We start from the raw sequence: 22126 nt of genomic DNA, 5'->3' as shown, positions 1-22126 counted from the left end.
TTGGCCATTCAGTTGGGGGCCCTTGTACAGCCACAGCCTGAACCACCGGACGTGGTGTGCCTGTCTCTGTGCTCCCAAAGTTTGTGCTCCTCGACAAGAGAGACCAGTCTGGCCTTGGGGACTCCTGAGGTTTCTGAGAGGAGACTCTTTTCTCTAAATCCTCGGGGCCACTGGATCAGCTGTTTTCCTCCGTGTAAGGATTTCGACCCAAGGGAGAGAAGCGGGCTCAGGAACGAAGTTGAACACCCTGTTGTCCCATTCAGACAGTCTCCCCTGCCCCCATCCCCTCCTACCTCATCCTCTCCTCTTGTTTTTGAGACCCTCAGCTGTCCCTTCCCTGCTGCACAGCTGCCAGACAGGAAATCAAATTAACTGTGTCCACGCACACAGCTGTAACAGCTGTCAGGTTGGCAGCAGAAATGAGTGTCACCAGCCGGGGGACCCTGTGAGAAAGTACTTCTCAAACTTCCAGTTGCCACAGAATTACCAAGTGGACATGTTAAGATGCAGATTTCCAAACCGTACTGCTCCCCCCAACCCTAAGTTTCAGATTCCACAGGGTGGCCCAGGAACCAGCATTTTTAACACATCTTAGATGATTCCGATGTGAGTAGGTAGGCTCAGACCACGCTTGGTGTAAGGGCTTTGTGGATGAGTCCCGTGGACAGGGGTTGTGGGGCCTAGCAGCCTGCCAGTGGGTGTTGCCTGTCTCCCTAGAAGGCCTCAGTGAGCTTTGGGACTCTTGGGAGAAGGGCTTACAACAGAGGGATGGAGGCCTTTGCCCCAGTCAGAGTCAAATCCAGCCCCCAGCAGCCTGGCAATCTTGAGACGGAGGGCATCTTGAGACCCTGGGGAGCAGGTGTCTAAAGGCTAGCGGGGTTTGGGGATTATGGCAAGTGGCCAGGGACACAGGGCACAGGGCTCAGGGCTCAGGGCTGTACTTGCGGAGAAGAGACAGAGCTCCTGCCCTGGGGCCCCTGCTGTCCATCCCAGGTGTGGAGCAAGCAGTCCCAGCAACAGCTGCAGACTCTGAATGTCTTTAGTGTGCCTTTTAATTGCCTCTAGCATAGTGCCCGAGTGGTTCCTGAAAATGGCTGGGCTGAGAGAAGTGAATCTACTTCTCTTCCAGAGAGCAGCCCCAAACTAGTGACTCCTTCCGTCTTCACTAGTGAGAGATAATTTGTGCCTTCCACCAGGGCTCTAGTCAGTCCTAAAGGAAATCAACCCTGAATATTCATTGGAAGGACAGATGCTGAAGCTCCAATACTTTGGCCACCTGATGCAAAGAGCCGACTCATTGGAAAAGTCCCTGATGCTGGGAAAGATAGAGGGCAGGAGGAGAAGAGGGTGACAGAGGATGAGATGATTGGATGGCATCATGGACTCAATGGACATGAGTTCAAGCAAACTCTGGGAGATAGTGAAGGACAAGAAAGCCTAACATGCTGCAGTCCATGGGGTTGCAAAGAGTCGGCCACAACTGAGCGACTGAACAATAACAACATGCAGGGCTCTGCATCCCTTATGCTTAAGACTTTGCTGCCCTTGAGAGGCACAGTCTACCCCAAGGCTTCTGGGATTCTTTTCACTTGATCCCCTTTTCCCATGCACTCCTGGCTCTGGTGTTCTGGGGGCCAGCCAGGTGCCCCGTCTAGATCCCTGGGCCCTCATACAGAGTCTAGCTCTCTGCTCCATCTCTCATTAAATTTAGGAACAACTTTCTAGATTTCTCTTGGTTTTTGGTGGAAGGCAAGAGAGAGCCGGGCTTCTCTGATGGCTCAGAATCCGCCTGCCAGTGCAGGAGAAGTGAATTTGATCCCTTTGTCAGGAAGATCCCCTGGAGAAGGAAATGGCAACTCACTCTAGTATTCTCTACTGGGAAGTCGCAGGGACAGAGGAGCCTGGCGGCTATAGTCTATGTGGTCACAAAAGAGTCAGACACGACTCAGCGACTAAACAACAGCAACAAGAGAGAACCAGAAGACCCAGGATTAAGCCTTGCCGCCTCCTTTCCGGGTGACCTTGGATGAATTTCTTCCATCTCTGGCTTTGCTTTACTCCTCTGTCAGCTGGGGGAGTTGAGTCGCGGATCCTGCTGGCCCTTCCTTCAGTGACATTCTAAGAGTCTTTGAAATAAGTTTCATGTTGCTTTTTAAAAAATTTACTTATTTTTAATTGGAGGATAATTGCTTTACAATGTTGTGTCGTTTTCTTCAATACGTCAACATGAGTCAGCCATTCCCTCCGTTTTGAACCTCCCTCCCACCTCCTACCACATCCCACCCCTCTAGGTTTCATGTTGCTTCTGACTAGAAGGGGCTTAGGGTCCCCTGAGTCCTGGCCTCAGGAGGATGTAGAATGGTACTGGGGAGAGGAGTGTTGTCTGCAGCAGGCACAGAAAAGTTAGATGCCTTTATAGGCTTTCCCACCACTGGAAGCTGGCTCTCCAAGAGCACAGACCAAAACTTGCGTTCATCTGAGTTAAGAAATGCTTTGAAGGGACGGAGGGACCCCACTGCTGGGGGGTGAGCCTCAGAGGACAGTGTGATCCTTCTTGGAGGTAGCAAGGCAAGGGAGGCGGGAGAGACATGCTGTCATTGGGAGAAGGCTCCTCCCAAGGGATGCCTCCTCCAGCTCTGGGATCCAGTTTCCAGCCACGCCAGCTTGTGTTGTGCGGGGCCCACCGGAAGGGATTTGATTGGGACAGGACCACAGAGTGACCTTGGGACAGTCTGACATGAGAGAGCTAAGGCTTCATCCTGGCAGAGGTCTGAGCCTGACTTCCTTAGAATTCAGGCCGTCTATGCACTTGTCCCCATGGAATCCTGAGTATTTTATTTCATGCACTTTAGAAACATTTTGAGAAGTGGTCCACAGGCTCTGCCGAAGTGGTCCAGGACACACAAAAAATGTCAGGAGCCGTTAATAGCCTCCACCAGTACCTCCTGAGATTTTCCCAGGCTCTGTGCCAAGCTCCACTGCATGTCTTATCTCTCTGGAGCCCCGGCAGCTCTGGGAGGTGGGTGCTTCCTCCCATTTCACAGATGCCTGCCTAGAGCGCAGGGAGGGGGCTCAGTGTCTTGCCCCAGAAAGAGCCTGGATTGAACCCTGGCGTCTTTTACCCCAGAGCCCTCGCTCCTCACCATTACGTGATGTGTGTTGGCTTGCATTGCAGGAGGAGTTGGGAAAATTGCTAGGTGAGAGTCAACCCCAGCTCGCACATGTGGAAATACTGTCTGCATTGTGGTAGAACCTGTCGAACCTAAATTGGCCTCGCTAGTCACGTAAGAGCACAGAAATAGATCATGGGAAACCGTCCTCGGTGGGGAGGGGTCATCGGCGTCACGGGGAGGAGTATGAAATGCTGTTCCCTGCCTTCTTCCAAGATCCCTCCAGGCCAGGAAAGGGATGAGAGCCTTTCCCCATTCTCCAGAGGGACGGAACGAGGTCACTGGACGTTTAAGGAAGTTGCTGACTCCCCGGCCTGCTGAGGGAGCTCCTGGGGGTCTGGGTGCTGGTGGAAGGCACTGCCCTCCAGGGAGGGCTGCCAGCCCGTTAACTCTCCAGAGGGGTCAGTTCTCCAGGGCCTGGGATGCCCGGCATTGGGGTTCGTGAACCCGCTTGAGCCGGGAATCAGGACACCTGGGTTTGAGGCCCTGCTACTTCCTTGGAGGGATCTCCTGCAGAGCTGCCTCAGAGGCTCGTCCGTGTTAGGAGCCGGCTGAAACAGAATTCCTTTTCTCCCTCTCCCCTATCTTTTGGAGATTTAATTTATTTATATGGCCACGACACACAGCCTGTGGTATTTTAGGTCTCCCGACCAGGGATAGAACCCATCCCCCCTGCGTCGGAGGGACCGAGTCTTAACCACCAGACCATCAGGGAAGTCCCTTCCCTTTTATTGTTGGGGGTGTGTAGACATTCCGAACTGCTTAATGCACACTTCCCTCATATTCTTTGGGCCCTGGCTCCCCTCCTTCCCCTAACCTTCTGTGGCTGGGGGCTTCCAGGAGCAGGGTCTCTTTAGAGTCAAGTGTTATGCTGCTTAGGTCTGCTGGGTGGGTCCACACACTGGGGGTGTGCCCCAGGACTTTTCTCCAGGGGGAACTCAAGGTACCGTTTCCCTGCTGCTAGAGTTTGGGTCACATGCACGCTGGAGTTGGTGACTTCTCCAAGAGAAGGCTGGGAGCTGGGGCGTAGCTTGTGGTCTGTTCAGAGCAGGAGGCAGGCTTGACCTTGCCCTTGGGCAGCTGCATCTGTTTTTTATTTTGAACCCTTTTCCCGAAGGTGCTGCTGAAACCCGCTCCTTGTGTCCTAGAATCCCTTGTCTGCCTGGGGGCAGTGTCCCCTTGCCTGGGCACTCTCTTTTTAGTCTAAGCCTGTGCTGGCAGTCATCCCAGAGGTTACCCTGTCAGCACCTGCGTCATCTCCCCCGCCCCCGCCCCCCCCGCTGCCCCCCCACCTCTCTGGCGTACCAGGAGCCAGGCTATCCCTGGTTGTACTGCCCAAAGAATCTGCTGTGGGAGCCCCCACTGGGCTGATGGGGTGATGGGGTTCGTGGAGAGACCGGAAGTCCAGCGAGATGGGAAGGAAGTGTCCACGGAAGTGTCACTGGTGCTGCTTAGTTGTCCCCATGAGCAGGGCAGAGTGGTTCCCTCTGAGCCAGAGCCTGGTGTGTGCGGGGCTGCACTCTGACGGCTGCCCACCTAGCTGCCTGGGCTGGGACTTCTCCAGGGAGACAGTGTTGGTTAGTCTTGCCGAAAGCTAGGGGACAGGATGCTGTTACTGCTTGTTCCTACGGCCGTGGCTCCTGGGAGGCAAGGTCAGAGCTCCCGGAAGGGGTGGAGTACGGAGCAGGGCAGACCTGGTCCCTTCTGTCTCCCTTTGCAGGAGGTCCCTGCACCAGCTGCTGGCTTCCTTTCGACTTCCTGCAACTCTGTCAGGCGGAGGCATGGCATAGGGGGCTGTGTCCTCCCACGTGATCCCTTCCCTGGCCTTGGCTAGCCAGGGTCCCCAGCCTGCCCTCTCAGGGTCCAGCAGTCCTTGCATCTCCTTTCTTCCCTTTCCAGAAGTCCGCCCGTCTCCTCCGTCCACCGGGAGGTGGTCGGGAGCTCCCTATCGTGACACACCCATTTCCCCTCCAGGTGCTCGGTTCTCACGGCCGCCACTGCCACCTGCTCTGCTCATGCCACACTGGCCAAGGGCGCAGACCCTCGAGGGGTGGCAGGCTCTAGGTTTTGTGCCCAGAAAACTACATTTGGAGGGCTCTGTGTCCCCCCACCCCACCCCACCGCCGACCCTTTCCCCGACCCCAGCTGTCCAGTCTTGGCACCGTCCATCTTGGATGGAGCTGGGTTACTACCTGGCAGACCCAGGGGGTGCCGCATCCTGTTTGGGCCCCTCAGGGCCTAAAGATTAATATTCCCCAGTCGCCTGTGCTTCCTGCTTGTGTGGGAACAAGACTGTGCAGTGGGGCCCGCTGGCCGCCCCACCACCTGCATACCAACGGGAGTGCGGCCGCGACAGCAGCGCAGGACCCAGCATCTCCACTGCTGCTGTGGCGGCGGCCGCACAGGGACCCTGGTGGGAGAGTCCCTACGGCTGAGCCCGTGGCTTCTTTGCAGGGCTCCGACAGGGGAAGCCAGCATTGCTGGTGGCAGTTCCAGCCCAAGCAGGGTTATCTGCTGGGAGCCAGGAGCGCTTGGACCCTTGCCCTTCCCTGGACGGGCGGGCTGGCATCCGGCTCCCGCAGCCCTGGAGCTGCCGGGAGCAGCAGGTTGAAGCCTGTCCACCTCTTGGCCGAGCGATCAGAGCGCCACAGGCCAAGCCAGCCTTGCCGAGGAACAGATAACTCTCCAGCCAGCCTGGGGCCCTGCTGGGTATTTCCAGGGCTGGGGACACCCGAGGCTGGCTGCTGGCTCCTTGTTGCCACCCTGCTTTTGCACACCGGACAGGGCCGTCCATCTCCAGAAAGGGCCTCTGTAGTTTGCCAGGGTCTTTCCTCCTGGTGCTGGAGCAGGGCATGGGTTGGGAGGGAAAGTGAGTGAGCGTGTGTGTGTGTGTGTGTGTGTGTGTGTGTGTGTGTTTAACCCCACCCTCCTGGCCACATCTGGCCACTCCTGCAGATGTGGCTCTGGCCTTGTGGCCGCAGAGTCGTCAGTGTGGCTGGCGGGCAAACCACAGAGGAATGTGCCCGGCTGTGCTGGGGGAAGAAGGGCTGCTGGAGAGCGAGGGAGATCCTGTGTTCAGGCTACCTTCCCTCTCCCACCTCCAGTGGGCCCGGGGGCCACGTTCAGCCATGAGGATAGCATGACCTTGGCCTTCAGCGGGCCTTGCCCCTGCCTTGATGACATCCATTCAGGCTCCCTGGAGAGAGCCAGACTCATAGACTGCAGAGGGTGTGGGAGCTTTCTTATTAGCTCAGCCCTTCATCCCCCTCTCCACTCTTGATAAGGGACGGTGGTAGAGGCCTGGGCCTGTTTCCGAGTGCAGGGGACTCTGGCTGCCATCAGAATGGTAGGGTCTTTCCGTCTGCAGGCCTGGGTTGGCATGGGCCTCCTTGCCACCGGAAAGTCTTCCCAGCTCCCCGTGACCTCCCTGGACTGGAGTGGGGAAAGTGAGGGCTGTCTTTGGAGAAAGAAATGGAAAAGAACAAGACAGTTTGGCTCTGCCTCTCTCACTTCCTCCTTCCCAGGCAGTGGGTAGCCTGCCTTCCCTTTCCTGCAGGCGTCAGGAGGCTTTGTGGGGTGTGGGCTGGGCTTGGAGCTCCCTGCTGGCGTGGTGTTTGCCCAGTTGCCCTGGCAACCACAGGGCAGTGGTGGGGAGTGATGACATTGAGCGGCCAGAGGACAGTGTACAGGGATCAAGAGGTCGAGACCCATCTTTTCCCATAAGTCCATTGGGATCTGTTGCCATTCCCTGGGGCCCCTTGGCCCATTGTCCACGTGGGGGCTTGGACCCAAGGTCTGGGGGCCCAGCAGATCCCTCCACTCCTTTTCTCTTCCCAGCGGGTTCTTCCTGGGACTTGAGTTCTGAGATCTCTGCCTAGGCTCCAGCCACCCTCCTGCCATTACCCTTCTTCCTGTCTGATTCCCTTTCCTTTCCTGTCTCCTCCTCCCACCTCCTCCCTGCGCCTGCCCTCCCATTCTCTCTCTCTCCTTCCCCCTCCCCCCAGGCACAGCTGCTGTTTGGCTCACTCTATATATAGCGGCATTTTCAGGGTAATTACAATAAAACTGTTGAAAGGAGATAATCCAGCAAAGGAAGCGAGTCTGACTCCCAGCCCCCTCCAGTCCTTGGTTTGGTGCCGCCCTGCACCCCCTTCCCTTGCAGCCTCCTGCTCCCACCCCACCCTGTTCCCATAGCCTCACCCTCCCACCCCATCTGCCCTAGCTGAGTGTGAGGCAGGGAACAGGAGAATGGATAGACTGTCCATTGTCCATGGGTGTGTCCACAGACCTTTCCTAGGCTTGCTTAGGCCCCTGGCTGCCAGCCCCATCAGTTCTAGAACCAATGTCGATGCCTTGGTTTCTTGTGTGCTACAGGCTTCTTGGCAGGGACGCTGTGGTGTTGAGAGGTGGGGGAGGAAGCGCAGGAAGGATGATGGTTAAAAGCATAGGATTTGGATTCACATCTTGGTTTATTGATCACCTGGGCTGTCTGTCTTTGATCATGTTACTTAAACCTCTCTAAAATCTCAGTTTCCTTATCACGAAAGTAATTCAGGAAGATCCCCTGAAGGAGGACATGAAAACCCACTCTAGTATTCTTGCCTGGAGAATCCCATGAGCAGAGGAGCCTGGCAGTCTCTACAGTCCATGGGGTCACAAAGAGTTGGACACGACTGAAGTGACTTAGCACACGCACACGCCAAATGATTCACATAAAATGTCCAGTGGTCGTCTTTGTTAAATACTCATGATCTTCCAGGTACCCTGCTTTAGTTATGCACATTTTTGTAATGAAGTTCATGGCTTCAGTCTCATTTAATGAAGGCAGAAGGCTGTATTCACGGAGCAGAGGGATTTGACTCCCCCCACCCTCGTCCCCCATTCTCTTGGGGTCTAGTAATCCTGCCTGGTAGCTTTCTGGGCCCCAGGCGTGGTGATCAGGGCCCAGTGCGGATGGCCTGCTAACCCCTTCCTGGTTCTTCTCTCCGCAGTAGAGGTGAAACCGGTGCTGCCAGGAGCCATGCCCAGCTCCATGGGGGGCGGGGGAGGAGGCAGCCCCAGCCCCGTGGAGCTGCGGGGGGCTCTGGCAGGCCCTGTGGACCCCGCGCTGCGGGAGCAGCAACTGCAGCAGGAGCTCCTGGCGCTCAAGCAGCAACAGCAATTGCAGAAGCAGCTTCTGTTCGCTGAGTTCCAGAAACAGCATGACCACCTGACCCGGCAGCATGAAGTCCAGCTGCAGAAGCACCTCAAGGTGAGCGTGGGGGCCAGGGCACCCAGACCTCCGAGCCCCACCCTGGACTCGGCTCACCTTGCCTCCCCACTGCCCCTGCAGCAGCAGCAGGAGATGCTGGCAGCCAAGAGGCAGCAGGAGCTGGAGCAGCAGCGGCAGCGGGAGCAGCAGCGGCAGGAGGAGCTGGAGAAGCAGCGGCTCGAGCAGCAGCTGCTCATCCTTCGAAACAAGGAGAAGAGCAAAGAGAGTGAGGCTGGGGTGCCTCTGGGTTGGGCGGGGGTCGCAGCTGGGATTCCTGCCCCTCCCCCAGCCATGGGGTCCTGGCCCCCAGCTCCTGGGTCAGCTGTGCCCTGTCCCACAGGTGCCATCGCCAGCACTGAGGTGAAGCTACGGCTCCAGGAATTCCTCCTGTCGAAGTCAAAGGAGCCCACACCAGGCGGCCTCAACCATTCCCTCCCACAGCATCCTAAATGCTGGTACGACCCTTGACAGGCATGGGTTGCAGAGGTGCCCAGCTCAAGGGCTGCCTGGCTGCAGGCAGACATGGGGCTTCTGGGCTGAAGTCATGTAGGGGCCCTGCAATCTCTCCTAGGAGATGGGACTCCCCCCGACTCCTGGTTTCTCTCCTCGCTGCCCTCCCGAAGATCCATTTCGTATCACCGTAGGCAGTGGATATTTCATAAATGTAGATTGCTCGGTTGTGGGTCCAGCTGGTTGGGTGATCCCCTAGACCTGTCTCCATCTTCTCTCTGTACCCCAAAGACTGGGTGATCCCCTAGACATCTCTCCATTCCTTCCCTCCCCCCCGCAGGGGAACCCACCATGCTTCTTTGGACCAGAGTTCCCCTCCCCAGAGCGGCCCCCCTGGGACGCCTCCCTCCTACAAACTGCCTTTGCTTGGGCCCTATGACAGCCGCGATGACTTCCCCCTCCGCAAAACAGGTGAGTATAGCCTGGCTGCCCAGGTTATGGGGGGGGCAGGGTTAGGCAGAGGTGGGAATGTGGAAGGGCCAGGCTGCAGGTATGTCCGCTCGTGTGGATGTGTCTGAGCCCCGGCTGCCTTCTCCCCAGCCTCCGAACCCAACTTAAAAGTACGTTCGAGGCTAAAGCAGAAGGTGGCCGAGCGGAGAAGCAGTCCCCTCTTGCGTCGCAAGGATGGGACTGTCATTAGCACCTTTAAGAAGAGAGCTGTCGAGATCACAGGTGCCGGACCTGGGGGTAAGGGCTCATCTCTTGTCCCTGTTCTGAGGGCTGGGGAGTGGGGGGGCTGCTCCGAGCAGGCCCAGGTGACAGCCGCCTCTCCCGTAGTGTCCGCCGTGTGTAATAGCGCGCCAGGCTCTGGCCCCAGCTCTCCCAACAGCTCCCACAGCACCATCGCGGAGAATGGCTTTACGGGCTCGGTTCCCAACATCCCCACCGAGGTACAGGCCCACCAGGGACTGGGCGGGTGGGCCAGAGCTGCTTCCTGTCCCGTGCGTTCTGTCTGGCTGAGAGTGCCTAGCAGGGGCCTTTCTGCCCCGAATGGACAGACTGAAGGGACCTGTTGCCCTGAAGTGGGATGTGTCCTGTGGGCCTCTGCATGGCTCTGACCTCTCAGTTCCCCCAGGTGGGGCTTGGTGTGGGAAGTGGGGTGCCATTCGGAGCCCTCTGCCTTGGCCCTAGCCCCAGGTGGCTGTCCTTTGCCTGCTCTCATACCTGTCTCTCCCAACTGCTCCCCAGATGCTCCCCCAGCACCGGGCCCTCCCTCCGGACACCTCCCCCAACCAGTTCAGCCTCTACACGTCTCCCTCTCTGCCCAACATCTCCCTAGGGCTGCAGGCCACGGTCACAGTCACCAACTCGCACCTCACCGTGAGTACGGGGCACATCCCCTCTGGTGTTGAGGTCTTTGGTCCTGGATGCCCCCAGCTGGCGTGTTTATCCTCCCAACGTCCTGAGGGAGATCAGAAGGTCTTCCCCAAAGCTCGGGGTGGGGGTGGGCAGAGGGTAGGTAAGGGATACTGGTTCAACATTGGCAGACCTTGGGGGGCAGTATAAACCCTTCTCTCATCGCCATCTCCCGTCCCATCCCAGGCCTCCCCGAAGCTGTCGACGCAGCAGGAGGCCGAGAGGCAGGCCCTCCAGTCCCTGCGGCAGGGCGGTGCACTGACCGGCAAGTTCATGAGCACATCCTCCATCCCTGGCTGCCTGCTGGGTGTGGCACTGGAGGGCGACTCGAGCCCCCACGGGCATGCCTCATTGCTGCAGCACGTGCTGCTCCTGGAACAAGCCCGGCAGCAGAGCACCCTCATTGCTGGTGAGTGGCAGGCAGCTGTGTGAGGAGGGGGCGTGGCCGGACCCCATCCTTACGGCTCAGCTGGAGGGACCACTTGTCAGGGAGAAGTAGCCAGGGATACTCACCAGGCATGTCACAGCTCCCCTCAACGGCATCATGGATTTTTTCCGCATTCTACAGATGCCAGCCAGGCACTGTACCTCTGCCATCCTAATGGAGCTCCTATTCCAGGGCAGTGCCATCCAGTAGAAATACAATACAAGCAGCACATGTACTTTAAAGTGTTTGTTCTAGTAGCCCCATTAAAAAATGCAAAAAAAAATTGCTGAAATTAATAACTTATACCTAATTCAGTCTATCTAGGATGCTATTATCGGAACATATAATGAATGTAAAGAATTAGCAGTGAAATATTTTATTTTGTTTTTCATACTGTCTTTTAAACCTGGTAGGTATTTCATACTTAGAGCACATCTTAGTTTAGACAGGGCAGTGGTCATGTGTGACTGGCAGCTATGGGATTGGACAGCATAGCTTTAGACAGACAGCCCGTAAGGACCTGGCAGCATCAGAAGAGGTTCTGCTTAAACGTCTCATAATCTTGGGCCCTAGGCTTCTCAGCTGGGTGGGATCTATGTCCATGATCAGGGAGGTCCTACAGCTGGGGAGAACTAGTCATTGTTCATGCACAAGGAGGGCCCAAAACTGTGTATCTGCAAGTGAATTAAAGGGAGTATGTAGTGTGTGTGTTAGTCACTCAGTCGTTTCCAGCTCTGCAGCCCGATGGACTGTAGCCTGCCAGGCTCCTCTGTCCATGGGATTCTCCCTGCAAGAATACTGGAGTGGGTTGCCATTCCCTTCTCCTAACCTAGGGATCAAACCTGGGTCCCTGTACTGCAGGCAGATTCTTTACCATCTGAGCCACCAGAGAAGCCCAGGAACTCTGATAGATTGGTAAAAATGTTCCTGGGCCTACCGTAAAAGTTTGACTAAATGAATTAAAGGGAGGGAACAGTGAATCTAGGAAGGCTTGCTGGAGGTGGTGGGTCTGAGCAGCAAGACTGTTCAGTTGTAGGGAGGAGGAAGAATAGGACTCAGTTCTGGGGGCAGAGGTGCTCCAGGCCCCTCCCAGGTTCCACCACCTGCCCCGCCCCAGCCGGTAGAGTGCTGTTCCAGAAGGAGGAGAGTCTGGGGTGGGAGAGGGGAGCCTGGTATCCTAACAGTAATGCTTGCTCCCCTTCCCCCACCTCACAGTGCCGCTCCACGGGCAGTCCCCGCTGGTGACGGGTGAGCGCGTGGCCACCAGCATGCGGACAGTGGGCAAGCTCCCGCGGCACCGGCCCCTGAGCCGCACCCAGTCCTCGCCACTGCCCCAGAGCCCCCAGGCCCTGCAGCAGCTGGTCATGCAGCAGCAGCACCAGCAATTCCTGGAGAAGCAGAAGCAGCAGCAGCTGCAGCTGGGCAAGGTGAGCCAGGAGAATCCGACATCTGGGGCTGTGCTGGGGGCAGGACACGAGGGTGCTGGGCTGGCTGGGTAAGGTGAGCTGGGAGAAGCTGACATCTGGGGCTCTGCTAGGGGCAAGATACAGAGGGTGCTAGGCTGGCAGAGAGGGAGGCGCATCTGACCTCCTCGGCCACTCCCTGCTGCATCAGAGGAGTCACCTTGCCCTTTTTTTTTAGAGAATGTATCATATTTTTTTGAGGGGGGAATATTTATTTATTTTTAAAGCTCATTATTTTATTATTTATTTTTAGCTGCAGGCTTTCTCTAGTTGCAGTGCACAGACTTACCACTGCGGTGGTTTCTCTTGTTGTGGGGCATGGACTCTAGAGTGTGGGCTCCATAGTTATGGTGTGAGGACTTAGTTTGCCTCTGAAACGTGGGATTTTAGTTCCAGGACCAGGGATCGAACCTGTGGTCCCCTATATTGACAGGTGGCTTCTTAACCACTGGAGCACCAGGGAAGTCCCCACCTTGCCTTTTCTGTCCACATCAAAGCCCTGTATGGGCTGGGCGACCACTGGGAAAGGAGGAGGGCAGGAACAGACTCTCCGGGGCCTCGGGCTGCATGGCTGCGCCCCCCTCCCAGCTGATGGGCCTCCTGGCTCTGCTTCCAGATCCTTACCAAGACGGGGGAGCTGCCACGGCAGCCCACCACCCACCCCGAGGAGACAGAGGAGGAGCTGACGGAGCAGCAGGACGCCTTGCTGGGGGAGGGAGCCCTCACCATACCCCGAGAAGGCTCCACGGAGAGTGAGAGCACCCAGGAAGACCTGGAGGAAGAGGAAGAGGAGGAGGAGGAAGAGGAGGAGGAGGAGGACTGCATCCAGGTCAAGGATGAGGAGCGAGAGAGCGGTGCTGAAGAGGGGCCCGACTTGGAGGAGTCCAGTGCTGGTTACAAAAAGGTGGCCCCCTGCGCCCTGGCCCTTGGTCACCACCCGTCTGTCCTCCCTCCTCTTCTTTGCGCCTTTGCCCTTCGCTTTGCTCTCCCCTCTCCGCAGTCTGCAGTTTCCAGGCTGTGCCCAGGGGAGCAGGAAAGAGACAAGGGGCTGTGGAAGGGGGAGAGCTGGTGTCAGTCTTAGAGCTCTCTCTGCCCCGTCTGCCAGCCCCTCCCTCTGACTGACTGCCCCCGCTTGTCTGCTTCTGTGTGTGTGTGTGTGTGTGTGTGTGTGTGTGTGTGTGTGTGCGCGCACATGCACACTTGGATGCACGTGGTCTGTGTATATCTGCGTCTCTGCCTACGTAGGGCCGGTTGTGCGTCGGTCTCTGCGTGCGTGCGTGTGTACACACCCGCCCCCGCTGTACTACAGTCTGCCCTGGCGCCGAGCGAGCGCACACTCCGCACACTCCATTCATGGCGGACACAGCTGAGCCCTCAGGGCCTGACTCATCACACCCCCTCCCACACCCCCGTCCCTCCCAGCAGCTTACCTCAGTGTTACTCTGGTAGCATGACTCATCTCGTCCCCCCATCCCTCCCCATCTCCTCGGGGATGGAGATGAGGATGGAGATGGCTAAGACTGGAGTGTCTCCTGTCCCTGGAGGGAGGAGCTGGAGGAAGGAGATCTGGAAGAGAGGGTTGGATTCAGGCCCCCCCGGGAGGCCCCAGGGCACCTGTCCTCACTTCCATCTCAGCCTCAGCCTCACCCAGGCTCCCTCCTGCTCTCTCCTTCCCAGGCATTTGCAGACACCCAGCAGCTGCAGCCACTGCAGGTATACCAGGCACCCCTCAGCCTGGCCACTGTGCCCCACCAGGCCCTGGGCCGCACCCAGTCCTCACCTGCTGCCCCTGGGGGCATGAAGAGCCCCCCAGACCAGCCCACTAAGCACCTCTTCACCACAGGTGAGCCCTTCCCCCATGAGCTGTCTTCCATTGTGTGTGTTGCGGGGGCAGGGGAGGGGGCGGTGGGTGGCATGCTGTGCATGACATGGCATCTGGTCTTGGGTGTTGTGAAGGGATGAGATATAGCCTCTGCCCTGGAGGGATGGCCAGGGACCCTCAGAGCACCCTGAAGGGAGGGAAACAGGCTTTGGCTGTCTCCCGGTGTGCACAGCCACCTGTGGTCGTGGTGGCAGCCTTTGCTTCACTGGGCAGGTGGGGGTGAATGTCCATGTATTCCGGGAGCAGCATCTTTTTCAGGGTCCCCCCGCCCCACACCGAGGGACCACTGATTTTGCTTCCTCGATGCCTCTGCCCTGGAGGCCTGGGTGGAGGGAGCCCGCTATCAGTGGGGCCGTGCTCCTCTAGCTCTTTCTCCTCCCTTTAAGGTTAAGATTGAGGCTTCAGTCCATTCCAGAAGGCTGTTCCATGTGAAAGCTCCCAGAGCTGGGCTCTGTAGGGGCACAGATGGTCCCTTTGAGGGACCCCACTTGAGGATGGTCCCCACTCACCAGTGGGGCGTGGGGATGGGGGGCGGCACACAGAGGCTCTGACGGGGGACAGAGGGAAGGAGGAGGTGCTGTGAGGTTAAAGCGGATAGTGGTGTTGGCGGCCTGGTGGAGGCTTGAGGAGCAGGGAGACTGCTGACAGGTGGTGATGGGGGAAAGGAATTTCAGGAAGAGAAGAGGAGCAGGCATGTAGGAGGGCAGCTGGAGTGGCCACGAGGAGGGGCTGGGACCAGGGTGGGCCAGGGAGAGCTCGGTGAGCTCCGCTGAGGGTGGCGGGCCAGGCTGTGACACGGCCCGGAGCTGTGCTGGCTGACAGGTGTGTCTCCGGCCCAGGTGTGGTCTACGACACGTTCATGCTGAAGCACCAGTGCATGTGCGGGAACACACATGTGCACCCCGAGCATGCTGGCCGGATCCAGAGCATCTGGTCCCGGCTGCAGGAGACAGGCCTGCTCAGCAAGTGTGAGGTAAGGGGGTCCCCCCTCCTTCCAGCTTCCACCTCAAACCCAGCGAAAGTCCTGTGTTTCTAGTGTCGAGGATGCCCTGTCTGTGTCTCTTCCTCATTCTCTTTTCAACCTCTGACTTCAGGGTCAGGCCCCCATGTGCTTCTCAGTTCCATCCTTTGTGGCCTGGTGCCCCCATGGTCCCTAGCTGAATGGGGGAGGGTCCTGGACTGGGGTCCCTGGGGGACTGAGGCATACTTTCTCAAAAAACTTTGCATATCCTGGGACTTCCCCAGAGGGCCCATTGATTAGGATTCGGCGCTTCCACTGCAGGGGACCCGGGATCCATCCCTGCTGGGCAAACTAAGATCCTGTGTGTTGCATGGCATGGCCAAAAATGAAAAGAATAGCAATGTCCCATCGATTGAAAAAAAAAACAACACACACACAGCCACCTTTGGATCTCCTGAGGCTAGAAGGTGGCTTCATATGCCCAGACTGTGGGGTGGAGAGAGGTACTGGGCCTGCAGCGCCAGCCTAATCACCAGCTCCCCCTCTTGCTGCCCCCTCTCCCAACAGCGAATCCGGGGTCGTAAAGCCACGCTGGATGAGATCCAGACGGTGCACTCCGAGTACCACACCCTGCTCTACGGTACCAGCCCCCTCAACCGGCAGAAGCTGGACAGCAAGAAGCTGCTCGGTGAGTTGAGCGGCCAGCAGGGAGGGGTGGTGGGCCAGGCTGGGTCTGCTGCCTGGATGGGACAGGGGCTGTCAGGAAGACCATCATCTGATAGGCAGGTGGGTCTCCAGGGACATGGCTGCCACATCATACGCCTCCAGAGGGCGCCATTCACACAGACTACAGCATGTGGGTGGGGTGCGTGCAGGAGGGCAGGAGACCGGTCAGGCCTGGCAATGAGCTGTGATGGGCTGTGCCCTTCTGCCTCACCTGTCAGGCCCCTTTCTCCCCGCCACCTGCCCCGGGGAAGGATCACCCCTCAGGATGGGGGACAGTCATCTCCCACCTGGCGTGGGTGGGCAGTGGGCTGTTCTCTGCTGGGGTCTGCCCTTCTTTGCCTGTGACTGAGCTCCTTGCCCACTGCACATGCCCACCCGCGGCCCTGGCAGTGGAGGCGCCTTCTAGAATAGCTCAGTACCTCTCCCCTGCAGGCCCCATCAGCCAGAAGATGTACGCCATGCTGCCTTGCGGGGGCATTGGGGTGAGTAGGGCACCCGCCTATGGTGTTGGGTCAGTGGTGCTCCCAGCTCCAGCCCCTCCCTCTCCCCCCACCATGGTTGCACCCCCCTTCTTTCCCTCCCCATTCAAGGGGCACACTGAAGCCCACTCTCCTGCCCCTGCAGGTGGACAGCGACACTGTGTGGAACGAGATGCACTCCTCCAGCGCCGTGCGCATGGCGGTGGGCTGCCTGGTGGAGCTGGCATTCAAGGTGGCCGCAGGGGAGCTCAAGGTGAGTGAGTGCAGGCTGGCCAGGGCGGGGGTTGGGGGGGAACGACTTGGTCCTGCTGCCTGAGCAGCAGGGAATGGGGCAACCTCAGCTTTCCCACCAGTGGGGCACCATCCTCTGTAATCTCACCTCTCAGGTGCAGGTGTGAGGAGGAGGTGACAGCTCCAGGCAGACTAGGGGGTGAGGGGTAAAGAGAGACGACCACGAGGCACTAACGTCTGGCGCTCTTGTGGGTCTTGAGGCTACAGAAGGTCGCTTCTGACCCATGCCGCCCTCGGCTGGCCACACTCCTAAAGGTTGTGTGACTGATGTTTCTCACGTGTTCTTTTCCTGGCTTTTCTCTTCTTCTGTGTCTACTCCGATCCGTGGCCACCTTGCCCGCCTGTCTGCCTCTCGTCTCTGTCCCCCTGTCCATACCTCTTCAGAATGGATTTGCCATCATCCGGCCCCCAGGACACCACGCGGAAGAATCCACAGCCATGTGAGTGCCAGCTCAGCCCTGCCCTGGACCCGCCACCCTCACCACCTCTCCCTCTCAGCAGAGCCAACACTGTGGCTCCCAGAGTGAACATCCAGTAAGGCTGACGTCCTGCCCTCTTCTTCCCCACCCCACAGGGGATTCTGCTTCTTCAACTCAGTAGCTATTACAACCAAGCTCCTGCAGCAGAAGTTGAACGTGGGCAAGGTTCTCATCGTGGACTGGGTAGGCAGTGCCTGGCGGGACCAGGGTCAGCCTTCAGGAAGCCCCCACCCCAATCCCGTCCCTTCATCCTCAGGGGCTGGAATGGGCTGGGGTGCTGACTCTGGGGTGTTAGCCCAGCCCTCCCAGTCCCCTGGGGCTCCCTCTTCACTGGGGGAGACTCGAAAGTGGTTTTAGCCACTCCCCCCCCATCCCCCTCAGCCTTGAACAGCCGAGGAGGTCTTTTTGCCTTGAGTGATAGAGAGACCCCCTGCCACTGCTAGACCCCCTCTTGACTGGGGGTTGACATAGTACTGCTTCATGGACACCTCGCTTCCTAAGAAGTGGGATGTCTATTTGATAAATGGAGACACGGGGCTGTTGGTGGACTCACCCAACTAAGGTCACTTAGCTTCTCCACCCCTGTGTCTCTCGGCAGAGGGAGAGGCCCCTGCTGCTCCCTGTGAGCTAGGGAGTAGCCAGGAGCAAGCCTTGGCAAGAAGGGATCTGATTTCTTTAAAGCCTAGCTTGGGCTTCAGGGTTCATCACGCTGGATTCTTCTTCAGAATGTTTCAGTTCCTGCCTAACCTTACTGTCCCCCTCTGTGCTGAGCGGAGGGGCCTTGCACAGGGAGCCACCACCATTCATCCCCTGGCTTTGCGTCTCCTCTGTGCAGTGCCACATCCCGGCCCACGGACCCTGGTTAAAGAAGCGTGGGGGGATTTCATTGTGAATGGAACATGGATGCCCTGTATCTAGGGGCAAGCTTCACCCCCAGAGTTCACCATAGGGTGAGGGTTGGGGGCAAGCTGAATTTTGACCTTTGGGTCAGAGCCTAGGTCGTTTCTCCTGATGCTTCCACCCCTCCCCACTAGGACATTCACCATGGCAACGGCACCCAGCAAGCATTTTACAACGATCCCTCCGTGCTCTACATCTCCCTGCATCGCTATGACAATGGGAACTTCTTTCCGGGCTCCGGGGCTCCTGAAGAGGTACAGCTCCTGGGCTCAAACTCAGGGCCCGCGGGGAGGTAGCAGAATGGGACCTGGCAGGGAGCCGTGGAGGCCCGTGGTGGTGCTGGTAACCTGGGGAGTCTGGGCTCCTAGTGGGAGGACCACGCCGGCCAGCTGCCCCTCCATGCAGAACAGAGGTCAGTGGAGTAAGGGCTGGAGGCAGGGCTGAGGGCGGGGCAACGTCTGGGCTCCCCAGGCAGTGAGAGTAACCCCCTACCCCCCCACCGTGCTGCCAGGTTGGCGGAGGGCCGGGCGTGGGGTACAATGTGAATGTGGCATGGACAGGAGGTGTGGACCCCCCCATCGGAGACGTGGAGTACCTAACAGCCTTCAGGTGGGGACTTCAGAAGAGCGCGGGGAGAGGTGGGAGCCCCTGGGGCCTGCTGTGGGAGGGGCAGAAAGCATGCAGTTTGGTCTGGGTGGAGGGGTCAGCCCTGTGGGGAGATAGGCCTGGCCGAGTCACCTGCCAGGGTCAGCTCGGGCCCTCCCTTTGCAGGACAGTGGTGATGCCCATTGCCCACGAGTTCTCACCTGATGTGGTCCTGGTCTCTGCTGGCTTTGATGCTGTTGAGGGACACCTGTCTCCGCTGGGTGGCTACTCTGTCACCGCCAGATGTGAGCCTGCTGGGGGATTGAGGGAGGCTATGGAGCAGTGAAGATGGTGGGGACGAGTGGGAAGCTGGGAGGAGTGCTGTGCGTGCTTGCATGCCAAGTTGCTTCAGTTGTGTCCAGCCCTTTGGCAACTCTGTGGACTGCAGTCCACTAGGCTCCTCTGTCCATAGGATTCTCCAGGCAAGAGTACTTTCCTGGAGTGGTTTGCCATTTCCTTCTCCAGGGGAGCTTCCCGACCCAGGGATTGAACCCACTTTTCTTATGTCTCCTGCAGTGGTGGGCGGGTTCTTTACCACTGGCACCACCTGGGAAGCCCTGGGAGGAACGCTGGGGCAGGTCTAAGACTTGGAGTCCTCCTGGCAGCATCCTCCATTCTCCTTCTGCAGTGGGGGAGTGTACCTCCTCATGAAGCTGTAGAGTGATGACTCTGCGTGTTTCAATGGTGGTTTCTCATGATACTCCTTAGGAGATGTGTAACTGGATTAGTCTTAGTCTCTTCATTTTGTCTTTAATGGGACATTCAATCCACGACATTGAGTATTATGGATATCTGTTTAGGTTTAAAGCCACCATCGCATTTTGTGCTGTTCGTCTCATCTCTTGTGTTTCTTTTTCCTCTCCTTTCTTACTTTTTTTTTTGAGTTGACTTTCTTTCATTAACCATTTCATCCTCCTTTCACCCATCCCTGAAGGTTTTGGCCACTTGACCAGGCAGCTGATGACGCTGGCAGGGGGCCGGGTGGTGCTGGCCCTGGAGGGAGGCCACGACCTGACCGCCATCTGTGATGCCTCTGAGGCCTGTGTCTCGGCGCTGCTCAGCGTGGAGGTAAGGGGCGCACAGAAGGGCTGGGGGAAGTGGGCTGGTAGGCAGGGGCCAGCGGGGTTGGGGAGGGACCCTTTCCCAGGTCAGGTAGCACCCAGGGTCCTTGGGGAGGTTTTTCTCTTTTTTGGTTCCCAAGGATAGCTGGTAGCCAGAGAAGGCTTTCTGAATAGAGGTTTCTCAAAAGGCTATGCTTGCCCCTGTCATGGGGCTGACTGGAGTGGTTAGAGGGGCAGCCATGGCCACTCCCAACCCGAAGCTTGTTCTTTCCCCTGCCAGCTACAGCCCTTGGACGAGGCAGTCTTGCAGCAAAAGCCCAACGTCAATGCAGTGGCCACGCTGGAGAAAGTCATCGAGATCCAGAGTACGTGGGGACAGGCAGAGGGGCTCAGGCCCCAACTTGCTGAGTAGAGGCAAAAAACCTGAGTGCACGCCAGGGCTGGGGAAGTCCATACGGTTGGGGGTTTCTGCCCCTCCTTGACCCCCTGGCCACCCCTCATCCACAGGCAAACACTGGAGCTGTGTGCAGAGGTTCGCGGCTGGCCTAGGCCGTTCCCTGCGGGAGGCCCAGGCAGGTGAGACAGAGGAGGCTGAGACTGTGAGTGCCATGGCCTTGCTGTCGGTGGGGGCCGAGCAGGCCCAGGCGGCTGCGGCCCGGGAGCACAGCCCCAGGTAGGCGTGCCCCCATCTCGCAGCCCTCGCCCAAGCCACCCCACGCCCGACCATTGCCTCAACACCTCTCTCTGTGCTTGTCCCCACAGGCCGGCAGAGGAGCCTATGGAACAGGAGCCTGCCCTGTGACGCCCTGGCCCCCATCTCTCTGGGCTTCATCATTGTGATTTTGTTTATTTTTTCTATTAAAAACAAAAAGTCACACATTCAACAACGTGTGCTGTGTGGGTCTCTCAGCCTCGCCCCTGCTGCTCCCCTAAGCTGCCTCAGGCCCCTCTTCTGCCTCCGTGGCCCAGGTCTCAGAAGTTTATTCTTTCTGAGGGGTGAGGGGTACCCCGTCTAGGCCTTTTCCCATGTGCTTTCCCACACCCACTTCCTGCGTCCTGTCCTTGTTCCCCCTGGAGCCTGGGCCAACTCAAGGTGGGGACGGGGCCCAGAAAGCACCTTCTGGCTCTGGGGGCTCCCTAAGTGAGGAGGGAACAGCAAGTTTGGTGCCTTGGCTTCAGCTGACTTAGGGAGAAATGCCTTAATTTCACCTTCCTCCCCTCTCCAGCCCCAGGGGAGGATCCCGAGGGTCTCTCTACAGTCTTAAGATGTGGAGGGGAGGGGAGGTGGGCTCCTGCCCTGCGATTCTCACCATTTTTCCTGGTGTCCTCACCATCTCCACAGAGCCCCCTTCTCCTCCATCTTTCTCCTGGCCTCAGCTCTGTGCTCTAGGATGTGGGCCTGAGGTCTGTGGGCAGGGCAGCCTTGCCTTGCTCTCCTTAGGTCCTGTTTCCCCTGCTGAGGGGCTGGAGAGAGGGAAAGTTTTTGGGGAGGGAGGGGGCTGGACTCTCGGGTTCTACGGGACCAAGAGGAGCTGCGGAACCAGGCCTGCTCCCCCTTGTAATCTGTCGGCCTCCCTGCCCCTCTGCTAGCACGGTCTGAGGAAGGGGAGAAGGTGGTCCCTGCAGGGGGACTCCAGGCTGGCGAGAGCCCCCCTGCTGTTCAGGACCAGATTTCCCCAGCCACCCAGCATACTGCAAGCAGAAGGGTCAGGGCCCAACTCCCTCCTAGGACCTTTGGCTTTGAAGCCTGGGGAGGGTGAGAGTGGGTGCGGGTTCCAGAAGGAGCAGGGACAGAACCCAGGAGCCTGCCCTCAGCTTTAGCTTCCCTTCCTCTGGGCTTCCTTAGTGGACCACGCCCAGGGAAACTAAGAGCTGGATGAGGCTGGGAGCTGTACTTTTCTCTCCCAGGAGCCCGGCCTAGCCTTGTTTCCAGGGCTAGGAGCCCACAAGACTTTTAGGGAATGCTGTCCAGCCTATGGGAAACCAAAGATGGGAAGAAGCTCCTGGGGGGCTAAGTCTTCCTCCCTCCTTCTCCCGAACCCCGCATATTCTTTCCTTCTTCCCCTCCCCAGGGCCCCACCAATCTGTTTACATATTTATTATCCTAATGGGGGCCTGAGCAGGGTTGAGGGAGCCAGGGGAGGGGCAGGAGTCCCATCACCACAGGTTTATCATGCACCGTGTCTTGCGTGTTGTGTGTTCGAGATCTTCCTGGGGTGTGGGGCTGAGCCCCAGCTCTGGGCCCCTTCCCCTCCCTCTTCCCATGGCCTGTCTGGTTCTCATGTAAACCCACGCCCTGCTTTGTTTCCCTGGACATAGATTTCAGTTAAGTATCCTGTAACCTGTTACACTGTGTGTCCTCGTGGAAATAAACTTGTTTCTGGCAATGCCTTCTGGGGCCAATGTCTCTGTTCTCTGGGCTTCCTACTCTTCTTTTCTCCAGTCCCTGGACTAAACAATTTAGGAAACAGAGGCTGGGGTGGGAGGGAGTGGGATCTCTGTCCTGTAGGTTAAAGAACAGGGTT

At 58.0% G+C, this 22126-nt stretch overlaps 1 protein-coding gene across 5 annotated transcripts in view; it reads left to right on the top strand.

Moving 5' to 3' along the window:
• HDAC5 (histone deacetylase 5) overlaps positions 1-20478 on the top strand; it is a 36973-nt gene extending 16495 nt beyond the window's left edge. For 3 of the 5 annotated variants that reach the window (XM_068976657.1, XM_068976656.1, XM_068976654.1), the window contains 24 exons: positions 8162-8421; positions 8503-8647; positions 8762-8876; positions 9212-9342; positions 9472-9618; positions 9709-9821; positions 10120-10251; positions 10474-10696; positions 11930-12141; positions 12794-13081; positions 13855-14020; positions 14899-15032; positions 15588-15708; positions 16179-16228; positions 16371-16478; positions 16901-16956; positions 17091-17178; positions 18030-18149; positions 18407-18504; positions 18667-18785; positions 19475-19608; positions 19882-19966; positions 20109-20274; positions 20364-20478. In XM_068976657.1, the coding sequence (XP_068832758.1) occupies positions 8162-8421; positions 8503-8647; positions 8762-8876; positions 9212-9342; positions 9472-9618; positions 9709-9821; positions 10120-10251; positions 10474-10696; positions 11930-12141; positions 12794-13081; positions 13855-14020; positions 14899-15032; positions 15588-15708; positions 16179-16228; positions 16371-16478; positions 16901-16956; positions 17091-17178; positions 18030-18149; positions 18407-18504; positions 18667-18785; positions 19475-19608; positions 19882-19966; positions 20109-20274; positions 20364-20403 (3251 nt within the window). In that variant the 3' untranslated portion in view covers positions 20404-20478. Of the gene's footprint in view, positions 1-8161; positions 8648-8761; positions 8877-9211; positions 9343-9471; positions 9619-9708; positions 9822-10119; positions 10252-10473; positions 10697-11929; positions 12142-12793; positions 13082-13854; positions 14021-14898; positions 15033-15587; positions 15709-16178; positions 16229-16370; positions 16479-16900; positions 16957-17090; positions 17179-18029; positions 18150-18406; positions 18505-18666; positions 18786-19474; positions 19609-19881; positions 19967-20108; positions 20275-20363 lie in introns of all 5 variants that reach the window. The other 2 variants (XM_068976655.1, XM_068976653.1) reach the window with 2 other exon arrangements.
• The last annotated feature ends 1648 nt before the right edge of the window (positions 20479-22126 follow it).

Source organism: Capricornis sumatraensis, chromosome 8 (assembly GCF_032405125.1).
Source record: "Capricornis sumatraensis isolate serow.1 chromosome 8, serow.2, whole genome shotgun sequence".
In the NCBI taxonomy this organism is placed as follows: Eukaryota; Metazoa; Chordata; class Mammalia; order Artiodactyla; family Bovidae; genus Capricornis; species Capricornis sumatraensis.
Note: the sequence above shows the minus strand (reverse complement) of the source record. Positions and strands in the feature narration are given on the sequence as shown.